We start from the raw sequence: 15268 nt of genomic DNA on the forward strand, positions 1-15268 counted from the left end.
TTATATTTATTTTCGTTTTTCTTCAAATCAAGTTGAATATTTAAACTTATATTATTAATGTTATATTGTTAATGTAATTAATATTCATGAACCTGATTCATGTACCTGATTTTATGTATAAATCTTTACGAGTTATAATTGTTATGAAAAGTAGATTGTTTTAGAACTGTATATATTTTATGGGTGAATATAGGTCTCCTGGGGAACCGAACACCCCAGATATGGTGAGGAAAAGAAATAAATACATATTAATCTTTTGTTTCGAAAAAATTCTTGAAAGTTTTCATTATTATTTCCATTACAAATACATGTTCATAAACAAATTGTTAAACTACATCCTTTTATTTAAAACTCTGTGTGAAAAAAAGCCATATTCGATCAGGTGATCACGGGTGTTTCACAAACATAGGAAAACAGCTGAATCTTGGGTTACTTGTATGCTTATACAATGTATATGAGTCCCCTATGACGAATCGCGAGTCGCTTAGTTGAACTAGGAAAATTTTACAAGCCTACAAGGAATCAAGGAATCAGCTGTTTTCCTATGTTTGTGAAACAACCGTGATCACCTGATCTAATCCGCATTTTTTTGACACAGAGATGTAAATAAAAGGAATGTTTTGTAGTTTAACAACTTGTTTTTGAACATGTATTTGTAATGGAGAATATTAATGAAAACTTTCAAGAATATTTTCGAAACAAAAGATTAATATGTATTTATTTCTTTTTCTCACCATATCTGGGGTGTTCGGTTCCCCAGGAGACCTATATTCACCCATAAAATATATACAGTTCTAAAACAATCTACTTTTCATAACAATTATAACTCGTAAAGATTTATACATAAAATCAGGTTCATGAATATTAATTACATTAACAATATAACATTAATAATATAAGTTTAAATATTCAACTTGATTTGAAGAAAAACGAAAATAAATATAAAAAATTAGGTACAGTTCAGGAACAATAACAATAATCAAAACAATCTACTATACAATAAATAATATTTACAAAATATTCTTAATCAACGTTACACAATGATATATTTGATAAAACTATGTAAATTTAATCTTTAGGAATAAAAACAACCGAAAAATATTATATTTGAATATGTAATAAAAACATTCTTAAAGTTATAAATTTTAAAACATAACATGGCAACACACTATAGCAGATTTGTGTCATTTGGACGTTTTAGTAGCAAAATATTTGTTGGCACCCCATACCAAGTGGGACGTTTTTGCGTGTAGATTAGTGAAATCTTAAGATTTTTTGTTTGTAGATTTATACAATGCCATTGTATAATCCTAATGATAGCGCCAGATGTTATTTTATATGAAAAGTAAAATGGACATAATAAATAAAATAGGAACTAAATGGAGAGAGGCGGCAAGTTTAATTATTTTGGTGAAGGATCAAAGCATAAAAGATTTTGGTTGCGATTTTCGAGTAAGATATTGAACATTTTTTACAAATGAGCTTTTATTATTTTCTATATAAACAATTTTGAGGTGTTATTATTTAATCGTGCTGAAAAGTCAACATTCTATCCAAACTCTGCCGTTTTTCCCGGAGGTGTACATGAAATCGGCGATGCTTCGCTGTTGTGGCTCAATTATATAAAAAGCTTTGGCCAAAGTACAAACCGGGATTTATTTCAGTGTAACTCACCACGACCTGCTATATTTACTAATAAAATGAATGGTCAAATCCAAAGGTATATATTAATACGTTTTAAAATGTCTTGGTTTAATTTAGTTTTATTTGATAATCAGAGAATTTTCCTTGCGTATAACAGCTATACGAGAAACATTTGAGGAGACAGGAATACTTCTATGTAAAAAACGGCTTTCTGGTGTAAAAGAATTATCCCATAATTATAGCCACAGTTTTGAAGACTTTGACCGACTATATTGGCAGAATCTGGTACATAAGGACCATACCCAATTTTTTACGCTCTGCAAGACCTTAGAAGTGATCCCCGATTTATATTCTTTGTTCGAATGGACAGCATGGCTTACGCCAACAACATTTAAAAAAAGGTACTAAGGTTACAGTATTACTTCGAGGTCGGCTTTAGAATACCTTTTAAAAATTTAGTTCATAATATTTTGTAGAGGGTATTTTTTAAATTTATTTTGATTGCTTTCATTCGTTTGGATATGGCAGCTCTTATTATTTGTCACCATGGAACCCATTTGTTATTGTGGATATAACGAAAATTGTATAAACAATAAATTGCTTATTTAAAGCCAATATAAAAATAATTGATATAAAATAAATACTTAAAAACAATGTAGTGAAAATTAACTATAAATCGAGAAATTGCTAGATAATTGTCAAATTTTCGATTTAAAATGCAAACATCTCGAAAATTATAAGTTTCCGGTGGCTATAATTAAATATATTCTTCATCTTTTACCTTTTCTTTGAAACATTCAAACAAATTTTATCCCCATTCCATAACGTTACTTTATACCAGTTTTACGACTTTGAAGTCCACTCTGTTGAATTAAAGTTAAAGCAGTTCAACTTCAGATAAATCTAACTCTTTTAATATTACAAACATCAACTATTTTCAGTCAACGTGTCATTGGTGTTGGCAACCTAAGAAGTGAAGATTTGAAATAATTAAAACAGCTGAAATTTTCTAAACGAAAAACCAAAAAGGCCAGTTGTCACGCCATACATAGATCTACTGGTCCTTAGTAATGTCAGATGGAGGTTCTGTTTAACTAGAGGTGAAGTATTCGTCATATAGGATGTCAACGCTTTTTGCGAACTTAAAGAGCAACTTGATATCTAAGTTTGATACGTCTAGTCCTTTGAAATGCCAAGCACCTAGATTTTTAGACGATGGATGGTAATGGACAGAGGCATAGGAGGTGTTCCAGCGTCTCGCTCATGCCTGCTTCTCTGCACTTTTTGTATGTATCCTCGTTATTTATACCCCTCCGGCGCGCATGTGATGCCAGTAGGTTGTGACCTATCAAGAGGTCAACACCCGTCCGGCAGTCCTTTCAAGACCGTGTGAGTAAAAAGTATGCGAGCTTTCCTTCGGGGCTCATGCACATGATATTGGCGATTCTGCATTAAGGCATTCCGTCTCGCCCTTATCCACCTGTCAGCCCTTCCGGAAATTTCATTGCACGTCGTTTTTAGGCAATCTCCTCCGCTATTTCGAATCCCGGAATCCCTGTCTTTGCAGCCTTTTACCGACAGCCGGTACATCTACTGCCTCCCTGCTTCTAAGGACATTCTCTGACGTAATGTGATGTGAGATTATTGCCTTGATTGCCGCTTGGCTATCGATGTATATATTTATCCTTTTCATGTTGTAACATGCGTTGTTAGCTATCTCCGCCGCTTTCCTGACTGCAAAGACTTCCACGTGAAAGATATTGCAGGCTCCAGAAGCTTGAAGGGTTGCCTGAGATGCAGTTCCGAGCAATAGATTCCGGCTCTCACTCCATTTGTCGTGTGTATAGATGTTGTCAGTTCCGCAAATGAGTTGTATACTCCCACGCCATCCTTCCTATTTTATTGTGACCTGGAACCTCTCCCAAATAATGCGGGAGGGTATGTGAACAAATTTGTCCATCTGCCCCCTGCTTATTGAGCTATGCCCGAAGGTTCTTGTAGAGAAAAAAGCAGCCAATTTTGCAGCTGATTTTGCTGCATAGCTTCCCACTGCAATGTCGATTTATGGTAGGTTGAGTAGCCTTTCTAATGCAGCCGTTATGCAGAGAATAGCACTCCAACGGTTTTCTGTATGAAATTTTGCTAACATCGGTCCTACTCATTAAAGCACCGTAAAGCAAGATTAACTTGACTACCGTCGTGTAATGTCAATGGGTCTACGTAACCGGAACGAACCAGGACCGTCTTATTAATTTGGAGGATGTAGTTTTGGCTACCATCCACCTAGTTGGAGTTGGTGACCTTCAGCGCCCTCCAATCCTCCGTCGGCACATTAGGGTTCTGTCTCCTGAGGAGCTGCAGTGCATCCTCCGATATCACCATTCGAGGTATGAGAACCTTCGCCTTCGGAATGGAAGGAATGCAACTACAGTCCACTATTTCCATGACGGCGCCCTCCCACAGGCTTTGAAACTTCGCAGCTACTTTCTTTACCCATAGCAGTGAAGGGTTGTCCGTACATTTTTAGATCTTGCCCCAACAAGCCAGCCCGCACCATCGACTGTTGGTGTAGGCGAGCTGGGGTCTCCAAAGGCGACGAGCGCATTCAGTAGTTTCAGCTCTACCGCTTTCCATTTTTTTTCTGTTATGTGCGCAAGGGGGTTGCTTCTGTCAATAAGTGCCACGATTAAATGCCTCTTGGCTATCTCGCTGATAGTCGCTGCCGCCCTCGACGTAGAGCGTCAATTCCCACAACAGCCGGTTCTGCGATACCGGAATTGACCCGGATTTTATCCGGCCAAGGGCTGTTATTTCGACGATCTAACCCTGTTTGGATCGGTAAGTTTTAGATTAAGTTTGTCGTCACTGGAGCAACGCCTAGCAGCAGGGTTGCTCCGTATCCTCCTGACCCGTGCTGGCATCGAGTCCAACCCGGGCCCCGAGGTATTCTACTGCTGCGTATGCGCAAAAAGGCTCCATCCAAATTCCACCTCGGTTAGGTGCAATACATGCAATGGATGGAGCCATCTTAAGACCTGCTCGGGCCTTAAGACACACAGGGAGTGGACCACGAGTTACGTGGCCCCATGCTGTCAACGCAATAATGCGACATCTGCCTCAACGGCCGTGCAACCTGCACCATGTTCGCGCACTGCGCTGCCACTCCAGTCGAGTGGCCAAGATAGGACCTCCACGGTCCTAAGGAGCTCACAAAGACAGCACAACTCCCAATCTGAACCATCGACCGCAGGGACACTACCCTAGAATGTCAGGGAATAGCTGTCCGGTCAGGCGATGTCGAGCTCGAAATATTTAATATATACATCCCCCCAGTTACATGTTGCCCAACAGGATATCACCCGAATATAGATGCGCTACTTCGTGGTGAAAACCGTCTGGTGCTAGGCGACTTTAACGCGCATCACGATCTTTGGCATTCCTGCCTGTCAAACGATCGTAGGGGGATGGAGCTGGCGGAACAGATAGACGATTCGACATTCTGCACAATGAATGACGAAGCCCCCACCAGAATTATGGGCACCTGTAATAGCTCGCCAGATATTACCATCGCTAGCGGTGGTCTGATAAATAGTATAACCTGGCGACCTATGCTAACTCTTGCATCAGACCATCTGCCCATAATTATCTCGATCGAGAAACCTCCTGACTTTATTTCTGTGGATAACCGCACCTATGTTAACTTTAACAAAGCTAACTGGGTCGGCTTCACAGAATTTACTGAGAGCACCTTCAACGCACTATCCATTCCTACGGACGTCATCGTTGGCGAGCGTCAATTCCGCAAGGTGATCGCTGCTGCTACAGCTCGCTTCATACCGGCTGGAAGAATAGCGGAACTCCGCCCTAATTTCCCAGCCGAAGCAGCTGTATTAGCAAATGAGCGCGACACCTTACGCCATGCCGATCCCTGTGATTCCCAAATAAGGGATCTCAATTTGGAGATTCGGCAAATGGTAAACCATCATAAGCGGACAAAATGGATAGAGCACCTGAAGTCCTGCAACCTCTCCACCGGTGTGAGTAAGCTTTGGACTACTGTCAAGGCCCTGTCAAATCCGAGGAAACATGACGATCGGGTTGAAATCCAATTCGATGGCCATGCCTCCTCGGACCCGAAGAAGTGCGCGAGCTACTTTAGCCGGCAGTTTATACTGCACCCTTCGACCGACAAGGCCAAACGATGTGTTACCCGATGGTTGCGCAAAATGCCAAAAGACTGCGCACCACTTACTTTCACCGATGAGGAGGTTCAGAGTGTCATCAAAAAGGCGAAATCGTCTAAATCCATCGGCCCTGACGGAATAAACATGCTGATGTTAAAACATCTAGGCCCAACGGGAGTAAACTACCTCACCAAGGTCCTCAACCTGTCGATATCCACTCTTCAAATACCCGATGTGTGGAAAGTCGGAAGAGTGGTCCCACTACTGAAACCTGGGAAACCCGCCAACAAAGGGGAGTCTTATCGCCCGATAACTCTCCTTTCCCCAGTAGTGAAGACACTTGAGGCCTTGTTACTCCCGTCATTCACCCACCACCTGAGCCTAGCAGACCATCAGCATGGTTTCCGTAAAGTGCACAGTACCACCACAGCACTTAGCGTCATAAACGCCCAGATAGTTCATGGCCTGAACCAGAAGCCACCCTGCGAGAGGACGATCCTCGTAGCGTTGGACTTGTCAAAAGCTTTTGACACAGTCAATCACGCAACGCTACTTGAGGACCTGGAACAATCAACGCTCCCTCCAGGGCTGAAGCGGTGGACCATGAACTACCTGAGCGGTCGACACTCATCCGTACTATTTCGAGGTCAAAACTCCAAACTCAGGAAAATTAAACAGGGGGTTCCGCAGGGCGGTGTCCTCTCCCCGCTACTGTTTAATTTCTACATTTCGAAACTCCCCCAGCCACCAGCGGGAATTTCAATGACCTCGTACGCAGATGACTGTACGATATTGACGTCGGGCAAGGGAATCGATGGCATGTGTTCAAAAGTAAACGGCTACCTCTCCGATCTTTCTCGCTTCTTTTCTGCAAGGAACTTAACACTCTCCCCCACTAAATCCACAGCGACCATCTTCACCAATTGGACGAAGGAGTACAGACTGGACCTGAACATTTCAGTCGATGGCACAAAAATTCCGACAGTAAATAACCCTAAAATTTTAGGCGTCACTTTGGACAGTCTGTGCTCTTTCACTCCTCACACGACCGCGATAACTGCCAAAGTACAGAGCCGCAACAAAATCCTCAAGTCGCTTGCCGGCAGCTCATGGGGAAAGGACAAAGAAACGTTGTTGGCAACATACAAGGCAATCGGCCGGCCGGTCCTCAATTATGCAGCCGCAATATGGTCGCCTGGATGTAGTGACACGCAGAATAAGAAGCTCCAGACTTGTCAGAACACTGCACTCCGGACTATCACGGGGTGCCTCTTGATGTCCCCAATCGAACACCTACACAGCGAGGCCCGTATGCTTCCGGTTAAGGAACATAATGAGCTCCTCTCCAAGCAGTTTCTGCTGGGATGTTTTCGCAGAAACCACCCCTGCAGACGCCTGCTTGCAGCGGAGCAGCCTCCTAGGAACATCAAGAGGTCCTTCCTTGACTACGTCGACGACATCAGACAGCACGTCGACCAGACTTCGGACGCAACTAACTTCAGACAAGCACTGACCGCCATTCACAGTGGAGCCATTAACACCTTCACCGACTCCCTTTCAGTGAATGGCGTAATACGAGTCAAACCACCACCCATTGCAGACACAGAGCTCGAGTTGCCTCGCGAATCTAGAGTGACCCTCGCGCAACTTCGTTCTGGATACTGTAGCAGGTTAAACTCCTACCTATCCAGAATAGACCCCGACATACTAAACACATGTCCTGCATGCAATGAGTCTCCGCATGACACTAACCACCTCTTTGCATGCCCTACAAACCCCACTCATCTAACACCCCTTTCCCTATGGTCCGACCCCGTCGAAACAGCTCGTTTCCTGGGCCTTCCGTTAGATGACCTCGACGACAACGAATCTAGAATTTATCACCCAAACGGGGATTAGATAATCGTTATAACAACAACAACGTAGAGCGTCTCTCCCGATCGAGCCTGACAATTGGCTTAACAGCGGTCATTTAGCTGGACCCGCTGTTTCGCTATCAGCAGACCGTTGCCTTTGGCTGCAATTCCTCCCCGATCGGCTTTGCGGTTTGTTCGGATCCTTGGATGTGAGTTGCTGTCTCGACGCATAGTACGCTCAGCCTTCTTCCATTCTTGCTGTAGCCCAAGCTAACCTTTTCTCCTCCTCCTTCGTTCAGTTGGACTTGCAGCTAAGCCTTTCGTGAACTTTTACCGCCGCTTTATTGGTAGCAGAGCTTTCTCTTCCGTAATGTTGACGCTTTCGAGGTCTTGAGTCTTTATGGACTGTAGCACCTCTACGTTGCAAAGGGGGTTTGACAGTAGCACTACAACCGCTGTAAACTGCTCTCCTCACGGACAGAGCAAGTAAACTCACTGCGCCCGCCGGTGGTAGCAGCCACTTCCCGGTTTTTTCCTTGTCGACCTTCATGTTGAGTTTTGTTTTCAGGGAATCTCTACTCAATGAGTTTTATACCTACCGCCAGGCACCTGTTGTTGTTGTTGCACCTCATTAGCAATGACAAAAGTAGATATACAGAAGAGGAGAATGGATACGTACCCCTGGCTTAGCATTTTGTTTTTTCTAAATGAGACGAAGGAACCTTTTCACAAACGTGTGCGAAGAACTTTCGTGCTTCTTATAAGGAAATTATTAGCAACTCTCCATTTCCTTACTGAAGGTAGTTATCAAAACTGCAGTGCATTGTTGTAGGGATAGTAGATTGCATCGACTCCTTATGCTCTCCAGTTTCGAGATTTCTTGTAACCCTTTTTTTTATTTATCTGTACAAAATTACTGATTAAAAATAATTTGCTTAGCCGCTCTCCATTTTGCTTCAACCTAAATGCAGTTGGCTTAAATATTCGCACTGAAGTAGAATCATAAATGAAAACAATGCTTTAATAAACACTTTAAAATAAAGATATTAATACTAAAAATTTTATTTTAGATTTCAAACGTGTTTTTACTTAGTGGCGATGCAGAATATACCAGATGTGATCCTGGAAAGAAATGAAGCTGCAAGTTTTTCGGTTTGTTGTATGACTTAATTTAAGAACTATATGTAATTCTTACTTATTGTAGTGGAAAACACCAAAAGAATTCATTGAGGATTACTTTGACCAAAAGCTGTATCTTCCTCCACCGCAGTTATATGAATTATCAAGACTACTTAATTTCGCATGTTTAGATGAATTAGTAAATTTTGCGCGTGTTCGTTCTACGAAAGGAATTACCCTAATGCTTCCTGTCATTCAGAAATGTGCTGATGGTACCGTGAGCTTAATGCCAGGCGATGACCTATATAGCATTAATACAGATGAAACCAACCAAAAAAATACTGAAACAATAACAATTGACCAATATCGGAAGAGAGTAAAGAATTTGCATCGTATAGAATATTTCAATAATGGACGTGTTTTTATACAACATAATTGTTCACTGAATGATGGACATCTGCCACCAGTAAAAAGTAATATTTAATTGTTAGTGATAAATATGGTTGCAGTTAAAGTTAGTCAACTTGAAAATTTAATTCAAATTAGGCGTGTTCTATTTGACCAGCACGTTAAGCTATTGGCTTACTTTGTATGGACGACGTAGCCAACATTTTTAAATTGGGTTGTCAAAACCTATCTTAATTTGTATATTGAACTAGAATCATTCCTCGTTTTTTTTTTATTCACATTAGTAAAAATTTTGCAGAAAACCTTAGTTTGACAGATGAAAATGTAAACAAACCAAAATTTTAGATTTCCGTGGATGGGTATTAAGTTAAAATTAAGATAAAATAGGAACATTGTTTTCAGTTTTTTTTTCTATACCTCAAATGAACTTAATAAATATTTTTGCTTAGTATATTAATATTCTGTTTGCAAATTTAAAAATTCAAACTAATCTCTTCTCCATGTCACACATTTTGAAATAAACTGCTGACTGCTCACGCCCGGATTGCCAACACAATTCAGAAATATGGAAAATAATATTTGTCAACGATTTAGCTAATAGCTTCTGACGGTCAAATAAAGCACGGCTATTGTTTTTGTTTTTGTATTTGTATTTACTTAATAGAAAGCAAGGAAGAGGAATATCAGCTAACACTCATGTCCCCATGATCCGACCCCATCGAAACAGCACGTTCCTGGGCCTCTCGTTAGGTTATTTCGATAACAACTAGCTCGAGCTTTGCCACTCATACGAGAATTAGATAACCCTTACAATAAATATTGGCTAAAACTAAACAAATTTTCCCTTAATGATGGTTTAAAATAATTAAAAAAAAAAGTACGCTCCAATCCCCGTACGAGAACTATAAGGTAACATCTGTGCCTTTGCACAGTGGCTGCTTTCGTAAACGCAATATGCAAAGCATACAATATAACACAATGTTGGGGCCAAAACTGATATGCTGCGAACTTTCTAACACCAAGTAAGTCAAAGTTTTATTCACAATTAAATTGCGTTTGTTACAGATTCATAAGTTATTTTCGTTTAAATTAGGAGTCATTTTGTTTTACTAAATGAGATGAAAGAACGTTACCACAGACTTACTGCTGGAATGGTTGTTTCAAAACCTGCTTTTAAATATTATGAACACTATACTTGGGCGCTGTGGATAAAACACCAATGACTGAAGAGGAGCAAAACGCTTCAAAAATTTAATTTTACTCAAAAGGTATATTCATAGGAGTAGTAGATTGTAACGACTCTTAATGTTTGAAACACTTCCCACGGTCCCCTAGAGGCATGTTTTGAAAATCGGATCTGTTCGGATCCGAAATGAAAACTCGTACGATTTTGTTTTAGGTGTTCTACAATTCATTCGATTTCATCGACAAAACAAATAAAAAATAATTTGTTGGTTCAAAATTTAAAATAAATTGAAATTAAATAGATTTTGTGGGAGTTAGGCAGTGGATGAGGAGTTAATTAATTTAATTAGAAATGTAATTCGGGTATACGATAACAATTTATAGTCGTGTGATATACATGAGTTACTTGTGAACGACTTCTATAGATATATATATTTAGTCTTTTCCCTGTTTGCTGTTTCGGTAGATCGACGTCGTCGGGTTGCTCAGTAGCACTGCTCGCGGTAGTGTACGTGAATACGTTGCGTATATGTATGTGTGCGTATCACTATATTCCACACTCTCCCTCATTATTGCGGAATCTCACCCATGCCCAGCGCTCGAGTGAAGTATTCATGCCTGGCAAAGTTTTGGTAAATATGTCTGCTATCATTTCTTTAGTTTGCAGATGCACGACATGGACTTGTTTACCTCCTACTGATTCTCTGACGAATTGAAAGTACATTCGAGCGTGTTTGGTGCGCTCGTGGTGTCCCATCGATGTTGTCAATTGCACCGCGCCTAAATTATCACAGTAAATTAGACCGTTTGACAGATGAGATAATCCTATCTCGCCGAGTAGTCCTCTCAGGTACATGGACTCTTTTGTTGCTTCAGTCAGTGCTCTGAATTCAGGTTCTGTTGTTGACAGTCCAACTGATGGTTGCTTTTTTGCTTTCCAACTGATAGCCGCTCCTCCCAGCATGAATGCGTATCCACCATAGGATTGTGAGTTGTTGTCGTCTCTCCTCCATCCTGCGTCTGGGTAGCCAATTAATTTGTCGATTTTTTCGTTGAATACCAGTCCCTTGTCAGGTGATCCATTCAGGTATCTCAACACTCTCTTTGCTGCGCCCCAGTGTTGTTCAGTGGGTTTTTCATTGAATTGGCTCAGCAGGCTCACTGTGTGTGCAATGTCAGGTCTTGTTGCCACAGCCAAGTACATCAGGGAGCCTACGAGTTCTCTGTACTGTGGGTTCTTTGTGGGCTTGTTTGGATCTGTTGACGCTCTTAACTTCGATGTCGGGCTTGCCGGTGTACGACGAGAAGTGCAGCTCTTCGTACCGAATTTTTCTACCATTTCTCTTAACATATTGCTGTTGATTTAGACTTATCCGTCCAACTTGTTGCTCGAACTCAATTCTCAAGCAATATCGAGCTTCTCCCATGTCTTTTATTTTTAACTCTCGGTTAAATGCTATCTTGAAGTCTTGGATTATTTTTGGGTCGTTCGCTGTTGCCAGTGCATCGTCTACGTGAATACCGACAATTAATATCTTGCTACATTCTTGTCGTGTAAATAAGCATGGATCTGATATTGTTGGCTTTAAACCAAATTTAGCGAATATTGCACATAGTTTCTTGTACCATTTCCTTCCCGATTGTTTCAGCCCGTATAGTGATTTTTGAAGTTTACATACTTGATATCCTTTTGTCAAGTCCTTCAGCATTTCTACTGCTCGTTTTTGTATCTCTGAGTCGCGTCATTCATCTCTTGTGATATCTTGAAGAATTTCTCTCAGCTTTGACGGAGTTTCCATGTATAATTCTTCGTCAAGTTCAGCGTTCAAGTATGCTGTAACTACGTCCCATTGGTATATTTTTGATTTCATACCTGCTGCTAATGATGTGAGTAGTCGAATTGAACTCAACCTGATTGCTGGCACGATTGTTTCGTCGTAGTCGAATCCTGGTCGCTGCGTGAACCCTCTGGCTACTATTCTTGCCTTCCTGCGCTCTATTTTTCTATCAGCAGTCAGCTTGTTTTTCAATATTACCTTCTTCACTAGTTTCCAGGTGCCATGCTCCAGGTGGGAACGAATTTCATCGGTTAATGCACGCTTCCAGTGATTCGGCTTCGAGTGATTCGGCTCCATGGATTGCATCTTTTAGTTCTTCTCTCTGCTTTTCTCAATAATTTTTCCCGTGTCGTTTCTTCTTATTCTATAGACTTTTGCCGTGCGTGAATATCCGACTAGTTCGCCTTCAATATATTTTTCATCTAGTTTTCGTCGTCCAGGTCCTTTATCAAGTACAATGCCTTTGATCCGAATACTCTAAGGTGACGTAGGAGTGGTCTGGTACCAATCCACAGCACATACGGTGTCATCCGTTGGTGACTTCTGCTTGGGCTTCTGTTCCTCAAGTAGTTCGCGGTCAGGATAGCTTCACCCCAATACATTGTGGGCAATTCTGATTGGATTAACAAGCATCTGGCCATTTCGACGATCGTTCTGTTCATACGTTCAGCTACTCCATTTTGCTGAGGTGTTTCAATTCTTTGTATGCCTTCCTGCTTCAAGTAGTCGTCGAATGGTTTGTTGCAGTATTCTCGACCATTGTCTGATTTCAATTTCTTAATCTTCTTTCCTGTTTGACGTTCTGTGAAGTTTTTGTATTGTTTGAATGCTTGGAATACTAGATCTTTGCTTTTTAGTAAGTACAGCTCGCACCAGCCGCAGTAGTCGTCAATGAATGTTACAAAGTATCTGTTTCCATCTTCTAATTTAGTATTAAATGGTTGGCATAAGTCTGAGTGCACTATCTCGAGTAATTTTGTGCTCCTCTCAGTTCCTGGTTCGAAAGGTTTTCTTGTCATCTTTCCTCGATGACATATCAGAATGTGTTCTTCCAGAAGTTAATCTCTTGATTCCTGTTGCCTGTCCTCTTCACAACAACTGCGTCCATGTGTAGATGCCCCAGTCGCGCATGCCACAGCTGAGCATCTGTAGTACTCGTTTCTTGTGGTTTCACAGCTTCAGCTCTTTCATCAGGCTCTCGTAGGTAATAAAGGTTTCCAACTCGATCTGCTATCATTACTGTTTCTCCTTCTAGGTCCATAATAATAGCATCATCTTCCCTGAATAGTACCTCTCGATTGTTTCCAGTGAGTTTTGCCACAGAAATTAAATTAGTACGGAGATCTTTAACTAGTAGCGTATTACTTAAGTTTAACAAGCACCATCTGGTCGTCGTTGTCATGTTCCTTACCTCTTCAGGTTTTAATATCTCCATGTAGTTGCTTTCTACCTTCTCAACCTTTTTAACTGAGTTTTTACCTCGTTCTGGAAATTTTGCTGCCCAATGTCCTGTTTTACCGCATATGTATCATGGCTGTTTGGATTTTGCTTTATTTTTACCTGGGGTGTGGTATTTATGTCGTCGATCACCTGCATACAAAGCATTATCTTCGTTGTCAGCTTCCGTTGTCTTTCTGATTCTTTTTTCATCCAGAATTTTACCAATTAATGTTTCTGTATTGGGTAATTCATCTTTGGATCTTATTGCGCATCGAAAGTTCTCGAAGCTTGAAGGTAGTCCTTTGAGAATTAGTACAACTAACATATCACTTGATATTTCTACTTTCATATCTTCTAAGTGTTAGACGGCACTCACGAAGCTGTCCAGGCGTTCCCTGAAGTCGTCGTCCTCGTCGATTTTGAATGATGTGACGTCGGTCAGCAGCTCTATCTTCCTAACTGGACCTTTTGACGCATGTACTGACTGTAATTTGTCCCAGACTTCTTTAGATGTCTCACATTTGGACACTGTTTTAAGTTCAGCGTTTCCTATCGATAGTAGGATGTCCGCCTTTGCTTTTTCATCTTCTTTTCTCCACGATGAAATATCACGCTCTGTCGCAGCACTTCCTACAGGTCTTGTAATTTCATCGTTTACATATCCCCATCGATCATGCTTTACTAGAATTGATCTCATACGTATTTGCCAAACTTCGTAATTTTGCTTGTCTAGAATTTCAATTCTCGATGATCCGTTGTGTGCCATTTTTAGGTTATGTTTTTCCACGCGGTCAATTACGCGCCGACTTTTTTTCTTTTTCTTATTATTTTAATTTGCACTTTACTCGCTGCGTTAATCTACAATCACTGGGCCCATAACCAGTGGGAGTTAGGCAGTGGATGAGGAGTTAATTAATTTAATTAGAAATGTAATTCGGGTATACGATAACAGTTTATTGTACGTGTGATATACATGAGTTACTTGTGAACGACTACTATAGATATGTATATTTTGTCTTTTCCCTAGAGATCTTTCTAATCCCCTATTTGCATCGGAATTTACGGGACTTTCTTTTTTGCTTCAGGTGTGTTTCGAGCTATCGCTTAAGTAAGCACGTATTTTTAGAAATACTCAAGTTTTATGTGTTAAGTTTTGCGCTGACGGTTCATATCAAAACTTTTATCCGAAATGATTAATGTTTTTGGAAAATATTTTCTGTCCTAAGTGGATTAAGCTTCAAATGTCAGAAGTGGATTCCAGAAAAGCCAAACTTCACTTTGTGCAAATTGTATGCATTGATTTTACTCATATATGTAGCTCTGGTAAAACCCTTTTTTAACGAACATCTATTTTTTAACAAAAAGGTGTTTTTAGCATAAATACGATGATTTTACGAGTGAATTTTTATTATGTTTGTAACCTTCTAATTTTACGGCTTTTGATTTACAGATTTGTTATTCTGATATGGCAACACGAGTAGTATCGCCTCAGCGCATGCCGTGATGCTTTTGTATTCAGTACTACCAGTGCCAAATAATATTTCTCGCAGTAAGTAGCTGGTAATCGAGGTTCTTGGTTACTGGGAGGTTCTGG

General features: G+C 40.6%; 1 protein-coding gene across 3 annotated transcripts; it reads left to right on the forward strand.

Moving 5' to 3' along the window:
* The first annotated feature begins 1190 nt into the window (after positions 1-1190).
* LOC106622716 (acyl-coenzyme A diphosphatase NUDT19) lies at positions 1191-9851 on the forward strand. 3 transcript variants are annotated; one of them, XM_014241982.3, is made up of 5 exons: positions 1191-1452; positions 1515-1720; positions 1802-2045; positions 8755-8836; positions 8889-9851. In XM_014241982.3, the coding sequence occupies exons 2-5, from the start codon at positions 1705-1707 to the stop codon at positions 9285-9287; spliced, it is 741 nt and encodes a 246-aa protein (XP_014097457.1). In that variant the 5' UTR covers positions 1191-1452; positions 1515-1704; the 3' UTR covers positions 9288-9851. The 3 variants fall into 3 exon arrangements, with proteins under 3 accessions (XP_014097457.1, XP_014097455.1, XP_069962818.1); XM_014241980.3 differs by having other exon boundaries at positions 1194-1452; positions 1779-2045; XM_070106717.1 differs by lacking the exon at positions 1802-2045 and having other exon boundaries at positions 1194-1452.
* Positions 9852-15268: the final 5417 nt, after the last annotated feature.

This window comes from Bactrocera oleae, chromosome 3, assembly GCF_042242935.1.
Source record: "Bactrocera oleae isolate idBacOlea1 chromosome 3, idBacOlea1, whole genome shotgun sequence".
Lineage (NCBI taxonomy): Eukaryota > Metazoa > Arthropoda > Insecta > Diptera > Tephritidae > Bactrocera > Bactrocera oleae.